This window comes from Stenella coeruleoalba (assembly GCF_951394435.1).
Source record: "Stenella coeruleoalba genome assembly, chromosome: 20".
Lineage (NCBI taxonomy): Eukaryota > Metazoa > Chordata > Mammalia > Artiodactyla > Delphinidae > Stenella > Stenella coeruleoalba.
Window position 1 is genome coordinate 58,503,505 of NC_137166.1, and position 15,267 is coordinate 58,518,771.

The 15,267-nt window shown below is 51.9% G+C and overlaps 1 protein-coding gene across 1 annotated transcript; it reads left to right on the plus strand.

The window, feature by feature from the left end:
- The first annotated feature begins 307 nt into the window (after positions 1–307).
- ZNF8 (zinc finger protein 8) lies at positions 308–15,267 on the plus strand. The gene is made up of 5 exons (XM_079907749.1): positions 308–450; positions 4,954–5,080; positions 5,375–5,470; positions 9,927–11,370; positions 13,155–15,267. Exons 1-4 carry the CDS (start codon positions 385–387, stop codon positions 11,321–11,323), a joined length of 1,686 nt encoding a protein of 561 aa, XP_079763875.1. The 5' UTR covers positions 308–384; the 3' UTR covers positions 11,324–11,370; positions 13,155–15,267.

Genomic DNA, 15,267 nt, shown 5'->3' on the forward strand with positions numbered 1-15,267 from the left:
CAGACTGGCATTTGGAAGCGGGGCCGCAGGGCGCGGACTGGCATTTGGTTTGGGAGAACGATTCCCCCACCATCGGGGCCCGCAACACCATAGCCACTGGCGCTGGACCCCCGCCCGCCTAGGCGCACAGCGCGGCGGCCTGAGGGGCCCCATTGGCCGAAGGGCAAGCGAGAGGAAGCCCCCATTGGTCGAAGGCTCGATGAACGAAGGCTTTCATTGGCCGGGGGTGCAGGGCGCTGCACAGCCTTCTGGGAGCTGTAGTTGCAGCGTCGCCGGCGCGGCCGCCATTGTCCGGCGGGCGGCGAGTCCCGCGGTCTCTGTAGCGGGTGGGGCTCTCTGGTTCAGGTTCACCTCGGGCGCCTGTTATCGACCTGTCGGCCCAGGATGGACCCCGAGGAGGAAGCGGCGACACTGACGATGGCTACGGGGCCGCCGGCGGAACGGCTCCAGGTACGGCGGAACAATAATAGTAACAATAACAACGACGGCCGCGGGCCCCAGGCCGGGCATTTCCCTCAGATATTGACCCTTTACCCCTCGCAGCGCACGGTGAGCAGGGTCAGGCGTTATCCCCTGGTCATACGGGAAGACTGAAGCCCAGGTCGGGCGCCCCGACTAGCCCAGCTGGTGAGGGGTGGCGTCGGGAATCGAACCCAGGCCTTCCAGTCCCCGATTGCGTATGCTCCGCAAGTCCTCCCGCCTTTCTGTCCCGGCCTAGAACTTGGGGTCATTCCCGAGGACCGGGCTGGCCCCGCCCCGAAGGCCGACCACCGTGAGCATGGGTAATAGTAACTGGAGCAGAGATGCTTCAACATGCGGAGTCAACCGACACCCACCCAGAGCCCCGCTCCCCGAACCCCCTGGCCCGCGGACGGGGACAGCCTCTGGGGTGAGGACAGGTGACCACACACCGCGTTAATGGGGCGGGAGCGACCACCGCGTCTGACCCCTGCGGGGCTGTGGGGGACTGCAGTACAGGGTAGTCTGCTTGCAAGGCCATCTGGGAAGGCGCCTGATTCAAAGCTCCAGCCTTTCTAGACAAAGTGGCCTCTGTTCTCCATGTAGTGCTGACTCCACGTAGCAGGAACCAAAAGAAATTCATAATTCCTGAAGCTCCGGGTCTTTGAAGTTACAGACTTTCTGTCTTTTTGTTGTTGTCTGCGGGGGGTTGCATTTATTTCACATTTGGAATGCAGAGTGAGACTCTCGACAATCCTAGGTGTGCATGTGTTCAGAGACTTCTTGTTGCAGATTGGCAGGAAATGCTTTAGTTTGCTTTTGCTGTGGATGGCAGGGAGTGAGCAGTGTCAGAGAATACCAGAGCTGGACAGTAGTTAAAGCAGTAAAAACAGATTTTATTTGGGAACTGTTGCAATAGGGGGAAAGAGACTTCAGTATAGAGCTGGGCTCTATTCTGAATACAACAGGGAAAAGTGGGTATTTATAGTGGGGGGGGCGGGGTAATTCTTGCTAAACTGACCTAAAACAGGATTATTGCTGAAGCACCCAAATGAGGGGATGTTATCTGGAGGATTGTGGGGGATGAGGACTTTGAAAAGATATCAAGAGTGGTCAGATATGGAGGGTGGGATCCTGGCTAAATCAGTGGATTTTTGGTAAAACTGAGTGTTGCAGAAACGGACACAGAAGCCCAGAAGTCAAAGCTTAGTTGGGAAGAGGGTTGTAAGGAACCAGACTAAAGTTTGGTCAACGAGAGAGTCTGTCAGCAGTGAGAGGCTTAAGAGAAAGTGTGTTCATTATTGGTTGCTGTGTAACAAATAATGAAAAATGTAGTGGCCTAAAACAACAATAAATATTATCTCAGTTTCTGATGATAGGAATCCTGGAATGACTTAGCTGGTGGTTTTGGCTTGGGCTCATGGCAGTCAAGGTGTCAGCCTGGACAGCTGTCACCTGAGACTTGACTGGGTCTGGAGAATCCACCTCCAGGATGGCTCATTCGCGTGACAGGCGGGAGGCCTGTGTTCCTTCTCATGTGGGCCTCTCTGTGGAGCTGCCTGGGCGGCCTCACAACATGGCACCTAGCTTCCCACAAAGTGAATGATCCAAGAGGGAGCTATGTGGAAGCCACAATGTCTTATGACCTGGGGTCAAAATTCACACTCTACTATATCCTATTGGTTACATAAGTCAAACTTGCTCGTATAGGAGGGGGCTACAAAGGGCTGGGGATCCTTGGGGGCCATCTTGGAGGCCAGCCACCACAGGAGGCGAGGACCAGAAGTGGAGGGCTTCTGGTATTAGCGTCCTCTGGCTGCCATAACATTACTACAAATGTGGTGGCTTAAAATATATACATTTGTTCTTAGAGTTTTGGAGGTTAGAAGTCTGAAGTCACCTTCACTGGGCTGTGATCAACATGTGGGCAGATCTGCCCTTCCTGTCAAGGCTCTAGGGTAGAATCTGTTTCTTTGCCTTTTCCAGCTGTTAGAGCTGTAGAGCTTGCATTTTTTGGCTCATAGCCCTTTGTCCATCTTCAAAGCCAGCAGCATAGCATTTGCTTTAGTGGTCACGTTGTCTTCTCCCTTCTGTAGTTAAATCTCCCTCTGCCTTCCCTTCAGAAGAACGTTTGTGATTGAATTTAGGGACCTCCTGGATAATCCAGGGTAATCTCCCTATTTTTAAAATCCTTAATCACGTTCACAAAGTCCCTCTTGCCATTTATGGTAACGTTCACATGTTCCAAGAACTAGGACCCAGATACCTTTGGGGGCCGTTTTTCAGCCAACCATAGCCAGGCTAAAAGAGGTCATCCTGTATCCAAAGATGGAAAGGAGCCATTCAAGTGTTTTAAGCAGGAATGGTATGGGTTTGAGAAAAAACATTCAGGCATCTGGGGGGTGGGGGTAGGAGAGACACTGAGAGCTAACTAAGGCACTGGGTGAGGGGGGAGGATGGGGTCTGACAAAGCCCATCCCTCCGGGACCCAACAGTGTAGAGGAGGAGGAGGTTTGCAGGGGTCTGAAGACCTGGTGGCTGGGCTGTCACTGGTACCCCATGCAGATTAGGTGGTGGTGGGTGGGGGCAGGAGACACAGGGAGCATGTTGTCAGGATTGGAGGACCTTCTGAGTGGGAGGTGAGGATATGAGGACAGGAGCAGAGACCTCCGTTCCCAACCAAAGGGTTCTGCATATTTGCTGCACAATTTTTGTCAGAGCCATATGCCACCTGTACTATATTTCTTTAATATCTTTAATATTTTTAAATCTGACTGTGTTTTTCTTAAAAGAAAATACAATTTTAAAATTGAAGTATTTGGTCTGTGATTTTGACTTGCATTTCCCTGGTGGCGAATGATGTTGAGCATATTTTCCTGTGTTTATTAGCTATTTGTATATTCTTTTATATCTTCTTGAAGAAATACCTATATAGATCCTATGCTCATTTCAATTGGATTGTCTTTATTTTTGAGTTTTAAGAGTTGTTTATATCTTGTGGATACAAGTCACTTATCAGATATATGATTTGCAGTTATCATCACCCATCATATGGGTGTCTTTTCACTTTCTTGATAATGTCGTTTGGAACACAAAGGTTTTTAGTTTTGATGAAGTTGGTTTTACTTATTTTTTTATTTTATTGCTGGTGCTTTTGCTGTTATATCTAAGAATCCTTTGCCAAATACAAGGTTATAAAGATTTATCACTATGTTTTCCTCTAAGAATTTTTTTTAATATTTATTTATTTATTTTGGCTGCACCGGGTCTTAGTTGCAGCATGTGGGATCTTTGTTGCAGCATGCGGGATCTTTAGTTGCGGCATGTGGGCTTCTTAGTTGCGGCATGCATGCGGGATCTAGTTCCTGGACCAGGGATCGAACCTGGGCCCCCCGCATTGGAAGCACAGAGCCTTACCCACTGGACTGCCAGGGAAGTCCCTTCTTCTAAGAATTTAATAGTCTTAGCTCTTACATTTATGTCTTTGATCCATTTTGAGTTCAATTTTACATATGGTGTGAGGTAGGGGACCAACTTTATTCTTTTGCATGTGGCTGTCCAGTTGTCCTGTAAGAAGTGTTTAACAGCCACTTAATCCCTATCACGGCTCCCAAGGAGTGATTCTTTGTAGACAAGGAAACGAGGAGGCAAAGGTGGGTACCTGCTCTCTGCCTCTCGAGGAAATGGCAGAGCCAAACCTTTGATCCAGCTTTTAATCATGGCCACAGCCAGCCCACAGAAGGGTTTCATTTGTGGGAAACATTTTAAATACATTGCATAAACTTACCAAAATTTAAAGTTTTCACTTCATAAAATGTGACCGAATTTTCAGCTTCTCACCAGAGATTGGGAATTCTGACCACATGGGGCCTGTATTTCCCCACAGTCAACTGATTCTGAGTCCCAGCCACCCCTTCAGACAGGTCACACATATTACTCATCACTTCCCGTGTCACCTCTTATCGGTTAAACCCTCGTAAGCTCTTACGTGGGCTCACTTTAGTCACTTGTGAGCCTGCCCAGTCTCTCAAGGCCAGTGAGTTTCTGACCTCAACTGCACATCCCTCTTTCAGGGAGGATGATAAGCCTTGCTTTGAGTCTGAGGATTTCTTAGTGTGTCAGTTAGTTGTTGCTGCACAACAGACTATCCCAAAATTTAGTGGATTAGAACAGTAACCATTTCTTTAGCCCACAAATCTGCAAGTCGGCAGTTTAATCTGGTCTCTGTCGGCACCGGCACCTGTCTGAGCTCAGTTGTAGGTCAGCTATGGTTGGCTTTGATCTTGCCTGGATACTTTCTCATGTCCTCGCCATACAGCCCACCCCCGCATGAGGCAGCCCAGTAGGTGCCCAGTGAAACCTGACTTGCATTGCTCAGAACGTGCACTCTCTGGACACTGGCCTGCTTGTCTTCACCTTCCCCTCTCCTCCTCCTTTTCCCAAGCGTGTTGATGAGGACAGTCCAGCTGATTGAGAGTGTGTGTGATGTTTCAGGAGCCGGTGACTTTCCGGGACGTAGCTGTGGACTTCACCCAGGAGGAGTGGGGGCAGCTGGGCCCTGCCCAGAGGACCCTGTACCGTGACGTGATGCTGGAGACCTTCGGGCACCTGCTCTCTGTGGGTGAGGCCCACTTCCCAAGCTGACGATCAGATTCCTGTGGTGACTTGTTCTTCGTGGGTTATGGGTCGTGGGGCCTCTGGTGTGAGGACTTGACCTGGGCTAGGGATCAGAGACCTTGAATTCTCATTTCCTATGGGACATGCGGGTAGGAGGGTGTCTGCCCTTTTCTGTCCCAATGCAAAAACTTATGAGGCGCTCCCATGTCCTGACGGTCCGGAGTCTAGGGCTGGAGCCTGGGCTGGTTCTTTTTCTCCAGAGCAGGCTCCCACCTCCTTTGTCTTTCTCTGTTTCCAGGGCCTGAGCTTCCCAAACCCGAAGTCATCTCCCAGCTGGAGCAAGGGGCTGAGCTATGGGTGGCAGAGAGAGGAATTGCCCAGGGCCGCTGTCCAGGTGAGAACCCACCAGTGGGAACCCCTAACAGGAGCAGTTGTGCTGCTTGGAAGGGGTGGTGTGTCGGGATCCCCGAGAAAGGATACAGAGGAAAGTCAGCAAAGGGAAGAGGCCAGTGGGGCCGAATCCAGAGGGGGCCAGACGCCAGCTTCAGAATCCCTCCCTGGACGGGCAGTGAGTTGTGACAACAGGGGAGAAGTGTTGGCTGCCAGGGAGGCTCACTATATAGGCTCTGTGCCAGGGGGTTTATTGGGGGCTGGTCACGTGGGCACCCCCTACCTGGCACAGAGCAAGACTCCAGGCTCCCAGGAGAAAGCAGGTGTTCGCCCTAAACCATATTGTTGTCACAGAGTTTGGGCACAGTGAGCCTCTCTGACCGGTTAGGTTTGTGGCAACCCTCCCCAAATCCAAGTTCCCAGACCCAGCCAAAGACCAGCCTTGAAAGCTGGCCCTCTTAGGATGACAGCCTTGGGCCGACCCTGTAGCTCTTTTCTGCACGGGCAGTCTGGGCCCTGTCCTCCCGTCCCCTGCCTGGGGCGCTCCCGGTGCTCTGAGGCCTCCTCACCTGTGCTCCCCTTTCTCTGAGCTCAGAGACCTCCTGCCTCTCCTCGAGGGGTCAGAATGCACCACTTCTTCCCTCTCTCAGCAACCTTCCCAGCGTGCCCTTACCACAGGATCGTTTCTGATGTGTGAACTTGCCCTTCATCTTCTCCGTTGCATTCTTGCACGTCCACAGCCTGTAAACCTCTTCCCTACACCCTTCTGTTCTCTCGGGAACAGGATTGTGTTCAGCCGTAGATACCTGACAACTGGGCTAGAGCTCCTCAAAGCAAGAGAGCAGCATTTTTCTCACGAAGCAGGAGCCCAGAGGTGGCCATTGCTGGTGCTGGCTTGGCATTCCAGGAAGGCCAGGGCTGATGGTTCTGATTCTCCTGGCCTTTCCTTGGGGCTCAGCATGGCTGCAGCAGCTTTGGCCGTCACATCTGTGCTCCAGACAGGGGCAGGAGGAGCTGGGAAGAATGGCGCCAATCACATTTGTCCCCTTTTATCAGAATTCCAGATGTTGTCCATTGAGGTCTCCTTGGTCAGAAGGGGGTCAGCCCAGCTGCTGGGGAAGCTGGAAGGAGGGAGTCTAGATTGTCATCACTGGCTTATCCATCCCTTCCCTGGGGCTGGTGCGTTGGTACCCTGACTACTTTCTGAAATAAGTGGGCTCTGGCCACGGGATACGTAACCAGCTGTACCTGCAGCCCAGCCTCCCACCTGAAAGCCTCTGACACCATCTGTAGGGAAGCCCCGGTACCTCCACAATAGGGTGTGGCCCATCACCCGGGGGCAGGACTAACAACTACCCTGTCTCCTCTGAGGCCACGGAGCCTGTCTGAGATCTTCCAGCCCCAAATGCTGGCCTTCACCCCCAGGCCCTGAACTAACTCCCATCAGGCCAGCCCCCTTCCAGCTGCCAGGTCCCAAGCATGCCATAAAATTCATCCATGTAAGGTGTACGATTCTGTGGTTTTGAGTGTATTCACAGGTTGTGTATCCATCAGCAGCGTCTAGTTCCAGAACATTTCTGCTGCCCCGAAGTTGTCCATTAGCAGTACCATGGTTTGTTTTTACCCACAGAACACTCCTGACACCAAACGTGTGGGGTTTCCACATCAACAACCAGTTCTCCACCCCTCCAGACACTAGCCGTGTGTCCCAACGATTCAGTCCAATTCTGACGCTATCTCCGTGGAGCTGGTGCAGACCCCACGGCTTAAGGACTCAGTCCCATAAGGCTGCCCCCACTTCAGACACTGGCCACAAGTCAGGGCCTCCCATACTTCTGACCGACTGGCTGTAAATCGGGAGTTCCCACAGCCCCTCAGGTTCAATAATGTGCTGTAACAGCTCACAGGCCTCAGGGAAACACCGTTTACATTTACTGTTTTTTGTAAATGATGATACAAAAGATACAAATGAACAGACAGATGTCAGGGGAGAGGGGCTGAAGCTCCCCTGAAGCTGTCCAGAGGCCCACCACGAGTCACCTCGTTAGCATGAACTCATATGGTTGAGGGGGACTTACTACAATTAACAAAAGACACTCCTGACCCCTCTCACTAAGGAAATCCCAAGCCTTTTAGGAGCTGTGTGCTGGGGACCAGAGATGAAGACCAAATACATATTTCTTATTAAATGACAATATCAAAGGCAGTCACTCTATCGCCTCATCCCTCCCAGCCCCCGGCAACCACTAATCCACTTTCTGTCCGTGGATTTGCATATTCCATTTAAATGGAATCTTACAGTATGTGGCCTTTGGTGTCCAGCTTTTTCTTTTTTTCTGTTTTTGTCTGTTTTGTTTTATTTTTTTATTGAAGTATAGTTGATGTATGATATAAGCTATAGGTGTACAGTATACTGATCCACAATTTTTAAAGGCTGTACCCCACTTACAGTTATTATAAAATATTGGCTAAATTCCCTGTGTTGTATCAATACAATATATCCTTGTAGCTTATTTTAATACCTAATAGTTTGTATGTGTCTAGCTTCTTTCAGTGAACATCTTGTTTTCAGGGTTCAGTCATGTTGTAGCGTATGTCAGTACTTCATTCCTTTCCATGGCTGAATCATATCCCATTATGTGGATGGACCACACTTATGGACATTTGGGTTGTTGCCACTTTTTGGCTCTTGTGAAAAGTGCTGCTGTAAACATTCCCGTAGAGTGTTCTTGTGGACTGGCTGGTGTTTTTGTCCTTGTGGACTGGCTGGTGTTTTTGTTAAGTACCCTCTGGGTGCTGTGCATGGAGTCCAGTTTGGGGACTGGAGGTGAGCGAGACAGGCGCCTGCTGCCTGGTCAGGCTTGGCTCCTACGGCACCTGTCCCCCAGCCAGTGCCTCAATGCCTCGTATCTGAAGCATGTATTTTTGAGAACCTGCTCCCTGTCAGCTCTAGGAACTGGCTGTGGACATTCTGGTGTGGTGAGATGGACCCTAAGTGAATGAACACATAGAGTGTGCTGTGGACAGGATTGCAGCAGGTGAGGAGGTTGGAGAGGGCTGGGGTGAGCAGGGAGCCTGGCCCCCAAGGATGTCCACGTCCTGATGCCCAGCGCCCGTCCGTTGGATTATTGGGCCAGCCTATTGCAGTCACAACAGTCCTCTAGTGAGAGAGGCGGGAAGAGGACAGGTGACGTCAGAGAGGGATTGGCCGGCGCTCCGCTGCTGGCTCTGGAGGCGAGGGCAAGGGCCAAGGAACATGGGTGCCTCTAGACACTGGAAACAGCAAGGAAACCCATTCCTGCAGTCTCCAGAAGGGGCACAGCCCTGCCAAATCTGGCTCTAGACTCTGCCTTCCAGAGAGTAGGCGTGTGCTGCTGTAGGGGTGAGTGTGCGGTGAGTTGCTCCACCGCCACTCCACGCCCTGCCTGCGTGAGGGGCGATTCTGGAGGATCCGCAGGCCAGATGCTGCTCCTCCAGGGTGTCCGCAGACAAGAGGGCACCTGCACTTGGGGATCTGGCCTGTCACACCCAGGTCTTCTGTACTCAGCTACTCGTTCCCCACCCAAGCCTGCTCCTTCTGCACTTTGTTCAGTGTCTTCCTCCCCAGCTCCAAAGGGTCGCTGCATTGTCCTCAGCATCTAGGGTCAGACAGTAGATATTTTAGGCTTTGCGGGCAACTGTCACCGCTGAGACAGATTGCCACAAACACGGCTTAAGACAACATACATTTATTATCTCCCAGTTCTGTCAGACCTGACTGGTTTATCAGCTCTGGGGCCCACAAGGCCAAAGGCAAGGCAAGGCGGGCTGGGGGTCGGGGGGCCGACTTACTGGGAGGCACAGGAAGAATCCGCATCTAGACACGGGCAGGATCCAGTTCCATGCGGTCATAGGACTGAAGTTCCTGTTTCCTTGCAGACTCAGCGGAGAGCTTCTCTCGCCTTTGAGAGGCACCCGCATTCCCTGGCTCATGCCCCCTGCCCAGCCAGCCTCTGCCTTCTACCTCCTTCCGCTTTTAAAGCTTGAGGGGATTGCTTTGGGCCCAGTCAGCTAATCCAGCATCATCTCCCTATTTTGAGGTTTAAGGTTAGCTGATGAGTAAACTTAATGTCACCTGCAAAATCCCTTGATAGCAGTACCTGGATGACTGCCTGAACAGCCACCGGCAGCTTCAGAATCCCGCCCACCTCTGTCACATATTTTTTCCTACAGCCCTTTAAAAACATAAAAAGCATCAGTCGCTTGGGGGCTGTAGTTGGCCAGCTCCTGACCTAGGCCAATATCTGGCCCATGGCAGGTGCTCAAGAAGTTTTTGTTGAAAGGATGAATGAGTGAAGCTGTGTTTACAGACAGGGCACTGGGGTCAATGTGAGAGCAGAATTGGGAGGCGGGGCAAGAGGTTAGGTCACAGGCCCAGGGTGTGTCCACTAGCCCCTCACAGCTCTTGGGTTTTCTTTCAGGCTGGGAGTCTGGACCTGAGGGCCGAGCACCGCCCCAGGAGCAGGGCCTTCCTGAGGAGAAGGGGCGGGAAGGCTTCCTGGGGGAGGCTCTATGTCCTGCTACACCGGGGGAAGACTGGGAATATGAGGGCCGGGTGCAGGGGCCCGAGAAGGACCAGGGTAATTTGAGGCAATTGGAATTCAGCCTCAAGGAAGCACTGGTTCAAGGTGGAAGCCACGAAGGTCTCAGACTTGGGGAAAACTGTGTCCTGAGTCCAAACCCAAATCCCCTCCCGGAGACTTCCAGGACAGAGTGTTTGTGTGCTCCCGACTCATGGGTTACAAGCTCGCAGCAGAACCCGAGTGCAGTCGGTGAGCAGATGGGCTCCTCGGGAAGACAGCCGCGTGACAACAGTGACTGCAGCAACTCTTCTGGTCAGGCGGTTCTGGAACCAGAACCCGAGCCTGCGCGCAGCCAAGTGCCGGACAAACCCTACAAGTGCGCAGACTGCGGCAAGTCCTTCAACCACAACGCGCACCTCACGGTGCACCGGAGGATCCATACGGGTGAGCGGCCGTACGCGTGCAAGGAGTGCGGCAAGGCCTTCAGCCAGAACTCCTCGCTGGTGCAGCACGAGCGCATCCACACGGGCCACAAGCCCTACAAGTGCGCAGACTGCGGCAAGTCGTTCTGCCACAGCACGCACCTAACGGTGCACCGGAGGATCCACACCGGGGAGAAGCCCTATGCGTGCCAGGACTGCGGGCGGGCCTTCAACCAGAACTCGTCCCTGGGCCGCCACCGGCGCACGCACACCGGGGAGAAGCCGTTCACCTGCAGCGTGTGCGGCAAGGCCTTCTCGCGCACCACGTGCCTGTTCCTGCATCTGAGGACGCACACGGCCGAGAGACCCTACGAGTGCAGCCGCTGTGGCAAGGGCTTCCGGCACAGCTCGTCCCTGGCCCAGCACCAGCGCAAGCACGCCGGCGAGGGCCCCTACGACTGCCGCCAGAGGCTGGCCTTCGAGCCCACGCCGGCGTGGCCGGAGCCCCTGACCCCTGGGGAGGGGGCTACCCGCAGCGACAGGCCCTTCAGGTGCGGGCAGTGCGGCAAGTGTTTCACGCAGAGCTCGCACCTCATCCGACACCAGATAACGCACACCAGGGAGGATCCCCGAGGCCGGGGCCGGCGGCGCCCGCAGCCCTGCAGCCGGAGCCCGCACCTCGGACGGCACCAGCTCGGGCCCACGGGTGAGAGCCCTGGGGCCGGGACAAAGGCAGGGCAGCCGGCAGGCAGGGCACTGGCCCTGTTTGACATCCACGAAATCATGCAAGAGAAAAACCCAGTGCACGTTATTGGGGTGGAAGAGCCTTCTGTGGGCACGTCCGTGTTGTTTGACATCAGAGAATCCACCTAGGGGAGAAACTCTGCGGATGACTTTTGAACCACAGGTACAAAAATGTGGTAAGTCCTACAAGGTGTATTTATGGAGGGGGGGCTGGGGTAGAAATGCCCTCTGATTTCCTAAGGAAATGACGCTTCCCAAACACCTGAGCTCAGTGGTTCTCCAATCTATCAAGCCCAGTACCCTGAAATGAATTGACAGGTAATGTAACCCCCACACGTGTAATGTTGAAAAATCCATACGTGCCCCCATTTTGTAAAGGATAATTAAAGCAAAAGTAATTTACAGTAGGGTAACGTGTGCTGACTTGGTGGTATCTCTCCCCGTGACCTTGTGGCCATTGTGCCCGGAGACCTGGGGCATTGCCTGTTGCCGTCTGGTACACGGAGTGTAGTGTTGACCATGGAAACGTTACGAGAGGCATTCCTGTGTGGGTGTGATTTCCCAAAGTGGTGACTAAGTCTTGGAAAAGGTTTGAACAAAACAAAATGCCAGTGCATTTCTGGAAGGTTTATGTATAACATTTAAACTTGCAGGAATGAATTGGTTTGTACGTGGAGTTGACCCAGGGTCTCAATTCATACATTACAGACAGGTGGTTGCACACATACGTGCACGGTCCCTTGGGGCCAGTTCTGCACTTCAGAGTCATTAGAGCATGCGTGGCAGCCACACTCATGCCCAAATCAAATGTCAGAGGAGCCCCCGTGAAATTGCACAGTGTTCCCTGGGGGGTGTCGCAGCTCCCGCTGGAAACCATCGCCTTAGAACAGCAGTGTGGCCTGTGCTGGAGGTTCTCACTCTGAGTGCTTTTGTTCCCCAGGAGACACTTGACGATGTCTGGACGAATTTTGGTTGTCATGACTGGCAGGAGGGAGGGGTGCCCCTGGCATCCAGTAGGGGAGGCCAGGGCTGCTGCTGAACATCCTATAAAGCCCCAGACAGCCCCTCAGCAAAGAATCACATGGCCCTGAGGTGGAGAAACCATGCCCAGCACAAGAGCCGATTTTCCCCGGACTCTGTAAATTGATTGATCAGGGCTGTATTAACAATCCTATACGTTTGATTTTAACAAGTGATATCATGAGCATGTGCACATGTTTTTTAGTAATTTTTTTCACTGTTTTTTAGCATTTGTAGTTGGTATGAAGGAAAAGAATCCACTTATTTTTCTGAGTAATCTAAATTTTATTTTGGACATTCCATGTAAAACATGGATAATACATTTTCACTGGTACCCCTGCCTGCCACGGGATTATTTTTACATCAGCCTCAGAAATCTTGTCATTTCATCCATTTTTCTGGATATCTCTAAAAAGCATGGACTTTTAAATATGTATATAAAATCACGTTAGCTCATGCTGACAGAAACCATTTTCATAATCATTCTGAGCCGTCATTTGCCTTTTTCACCAAGTTCATGTTTGCACTGATAGTGCAAAAGCAACAGTGAGTAAAGCTGCCAGAGCCTGAGTGGGAATCAAGGAAGTGGTCCCGAGCTTGTTGTTCATAGTCTTCCTTCCCTGGCATTTCAGTAGAGGAAAAAAAAATGTTGGTTTCATTTAAGAATGTCTGGGATGAAGCAGGAAAAATGATTAATTTCATTAAATCTCGAGTAAAACTATATTACCATTTTCACATCTAAACAGAAATAACAGTAATTCCTCAATATATTATTAAGTATCTAGTGTTCAGATGTTCCTGGTTGCCTCATAAATTTTGTTTTGTTCTCTATTTGGTTTGTTCTAATCATGATCTAAACAAAAATCACACGGTGCATTTGCTTAATATTTTTCTTAGGTCTCTTTTAATCTATAGGTCTCCTTTCTTTTTCTTTTTTTAGTCTTTTATATGTTGGGGGAAACAAACAACAGGATAACCTAAATTTTGTCCCCATCCCAAGCCTGCCCATCAGACCCTCCTTGGCCTGGTGGAGTGACTTCTGATTTGGCGTCAAGTCACCAGGCTGTGCTGAGGGGCTATGTGAATGGTGTGACTCACTGTTCTGTTCTCAAAGTTCGTCTGCCCCATCTCAAGCACGGCTCCCCATCTTGCTGGGGTCTCTGCTGGAAGACCTTCGGAAGACTTTTCAGCTGTCAATGCCCAGGAAAGAGAGACGTCTGAGAAAATGGTTTATTTGTATACGATGCAGAACATTCTAACATGACCATTTTCATGTCCACAATTGGAAACTTCGTCTGGATCATCTTTTTGCTTTCCTCCAACTTTACTCCTCAGGAAAGCAAAATCTTGTGACCTTTGTCTATGCTGTTCTTGACATAAAGAAGAACATTGTGTTCGAGATGTGATCCTTGGTATCTCATAGCAGAAAGGATTAAAACCAAGGATTTAAACCTGCCTGCTTTCTAACCTACAATGAAAGGCGAAATGCCCATCCCGCCGGGACACTATGTCGTGTGCTCCGGTTATACAACATGGTTCCTTTGTTTGTTTGTTTGCTGTTCCCACTGCAGCTGAGCTCTAGTGAAGTTAAACACAAACCATAAACATCAAAAATTGCAAGGAAGGAAAGTTGGTTATGGTACATCTCAGCTTGTGGGAATTGTTCCTAAAAATGTCCACAGAATGTTGGGTTAGCAGAGCGTCAAGTTGAATGGAAGGAGTATCATCGTGGAAGGATACAACGGCAGTTCTAAGACCTCTGTCAGAATGGCTGAGCATCAGCTCTCGCTGCCGAGACGTGATGGTTGAGTGTCAGAACCCTGTCAGAACTTTCTCGTGTCCATTTCTGTTCTTTGGGTGCTGTGGGTGTCACAGCCAGTGGGGTTTCCATCCCAGCAGAGCTGGCCTCCAGGACGCTCAGAGCCAGCCTCACTGCTCATCTCCAGAGGTTCCACAAGAGCCCTCGAAGCCTCGCGTTTGCTTCTCTGCGCTCGCCTGTCCTCTGGGCTTGTCCTCATGGACTTGTCCTCATGGACTTCCCTTGTCGGCTCTCACTGTCACAACACCTCTGTCCTCGTGGCTTAGCCTGCACCACCTGCCACTTCATTCTTAGCAAATAACCTTCTCTTTCCGTGGCTCAGAAGAGGTGTGTTTTCAGACAGGCAGTGCCTCACAGTTCTGTGAGGTGGTGGCATTTTACATGCAGGAGGATGGGGCCCAGGACAAAAGTAGCCATGGCCAGCTCGCACAGCTAGGAGCCAGAACTTGAAGTCGGCATCCCGTTAACAATGACTTAAACAGATCAGGCTGTGTCCTCAGGGCCTCAGCTACGTCAGAGGCAGTGTTTTCTCTCCCACCCCGGCCCTCCTCATCGCAGGGAGACTGCTGCAGCCTCAGCAGTTGCGTCCACGATCAGGACTGGAGGACGGGGGAAGGGCAGGCCTATGCTCGTCGCTCCAGTGAGGTTTCAAAGAAAAGCCTTCCCCGAAGCTTCCAGCCGGTGCTCCTTATGTCTCACTGGCCAAGCCTGGGTCACAGGGCGCCGTCTAACGACGAGGGCGCTTGGAAAGCTAGTGTTCAGCTTCTCTGACCTCCATGGCTGAGACCGCACCCTTCAGAAGAAGGTCTCGGGAAGCAGGTGATGGATGGGCAGCCGGCAGCACCCTCAGCCCTCCGCCCCCAGTCTCTTCTTGGAGGAGTCGCTCCAAGGAAGCGCACTTCCTGATCAGATGCCGCCACCGCCTCTCGGCTCGGCCTCTTCATCCCCTGGATAGTTCAGCCTGCCGGCCGGGCCCCCTTCCCTATAATGCTTGGTCCCCTGACATTCTGGAACAGCCCACTCTTCCAGATCCCTTCTGCCTCTCGAGGGGCTTCTTGCCCTCCCCTCCCCTCCCCTCTTAAATGTTGGGGTCCCTGGGGCGTGGTCCCGGAGGCCCGTTGCATGCGCCGCTCACTCCCACATCTTGGTGTCTGAGCTTCAGGCTAGAACAGCAGCTGCGTGCTGCTGGGCCGCTCCCCTAGATGTCCTGCAAAGTCCCAAAACACAGCCTACC

Excerpts from the sequence above, each read along its gene's own strand:
- ZNF8 (XM_079907749.1), top strand. The coding sequence starts at position 385 with ATGGACCCCGAGGAGGAAGCGGCGACACTGACGATGGCTACGGGGCCG. Across the intron at positions 5,081-5,374 it reads CGGGCACCTGCTCTCTGTGG|GGCCTGAGCTTCCCAAACCC; the intron begins GTGAGGCCCACT and ends CTCTGTTTCCAG. Across the intron at positions 5,471-9,926 it reads TGCCCAGGGCCGCTGTCCAG|GCTGGGAGTCTGGACCTGAG; the intron begins GTGAGAACCCAC and ends GTTTTCTTTCAG.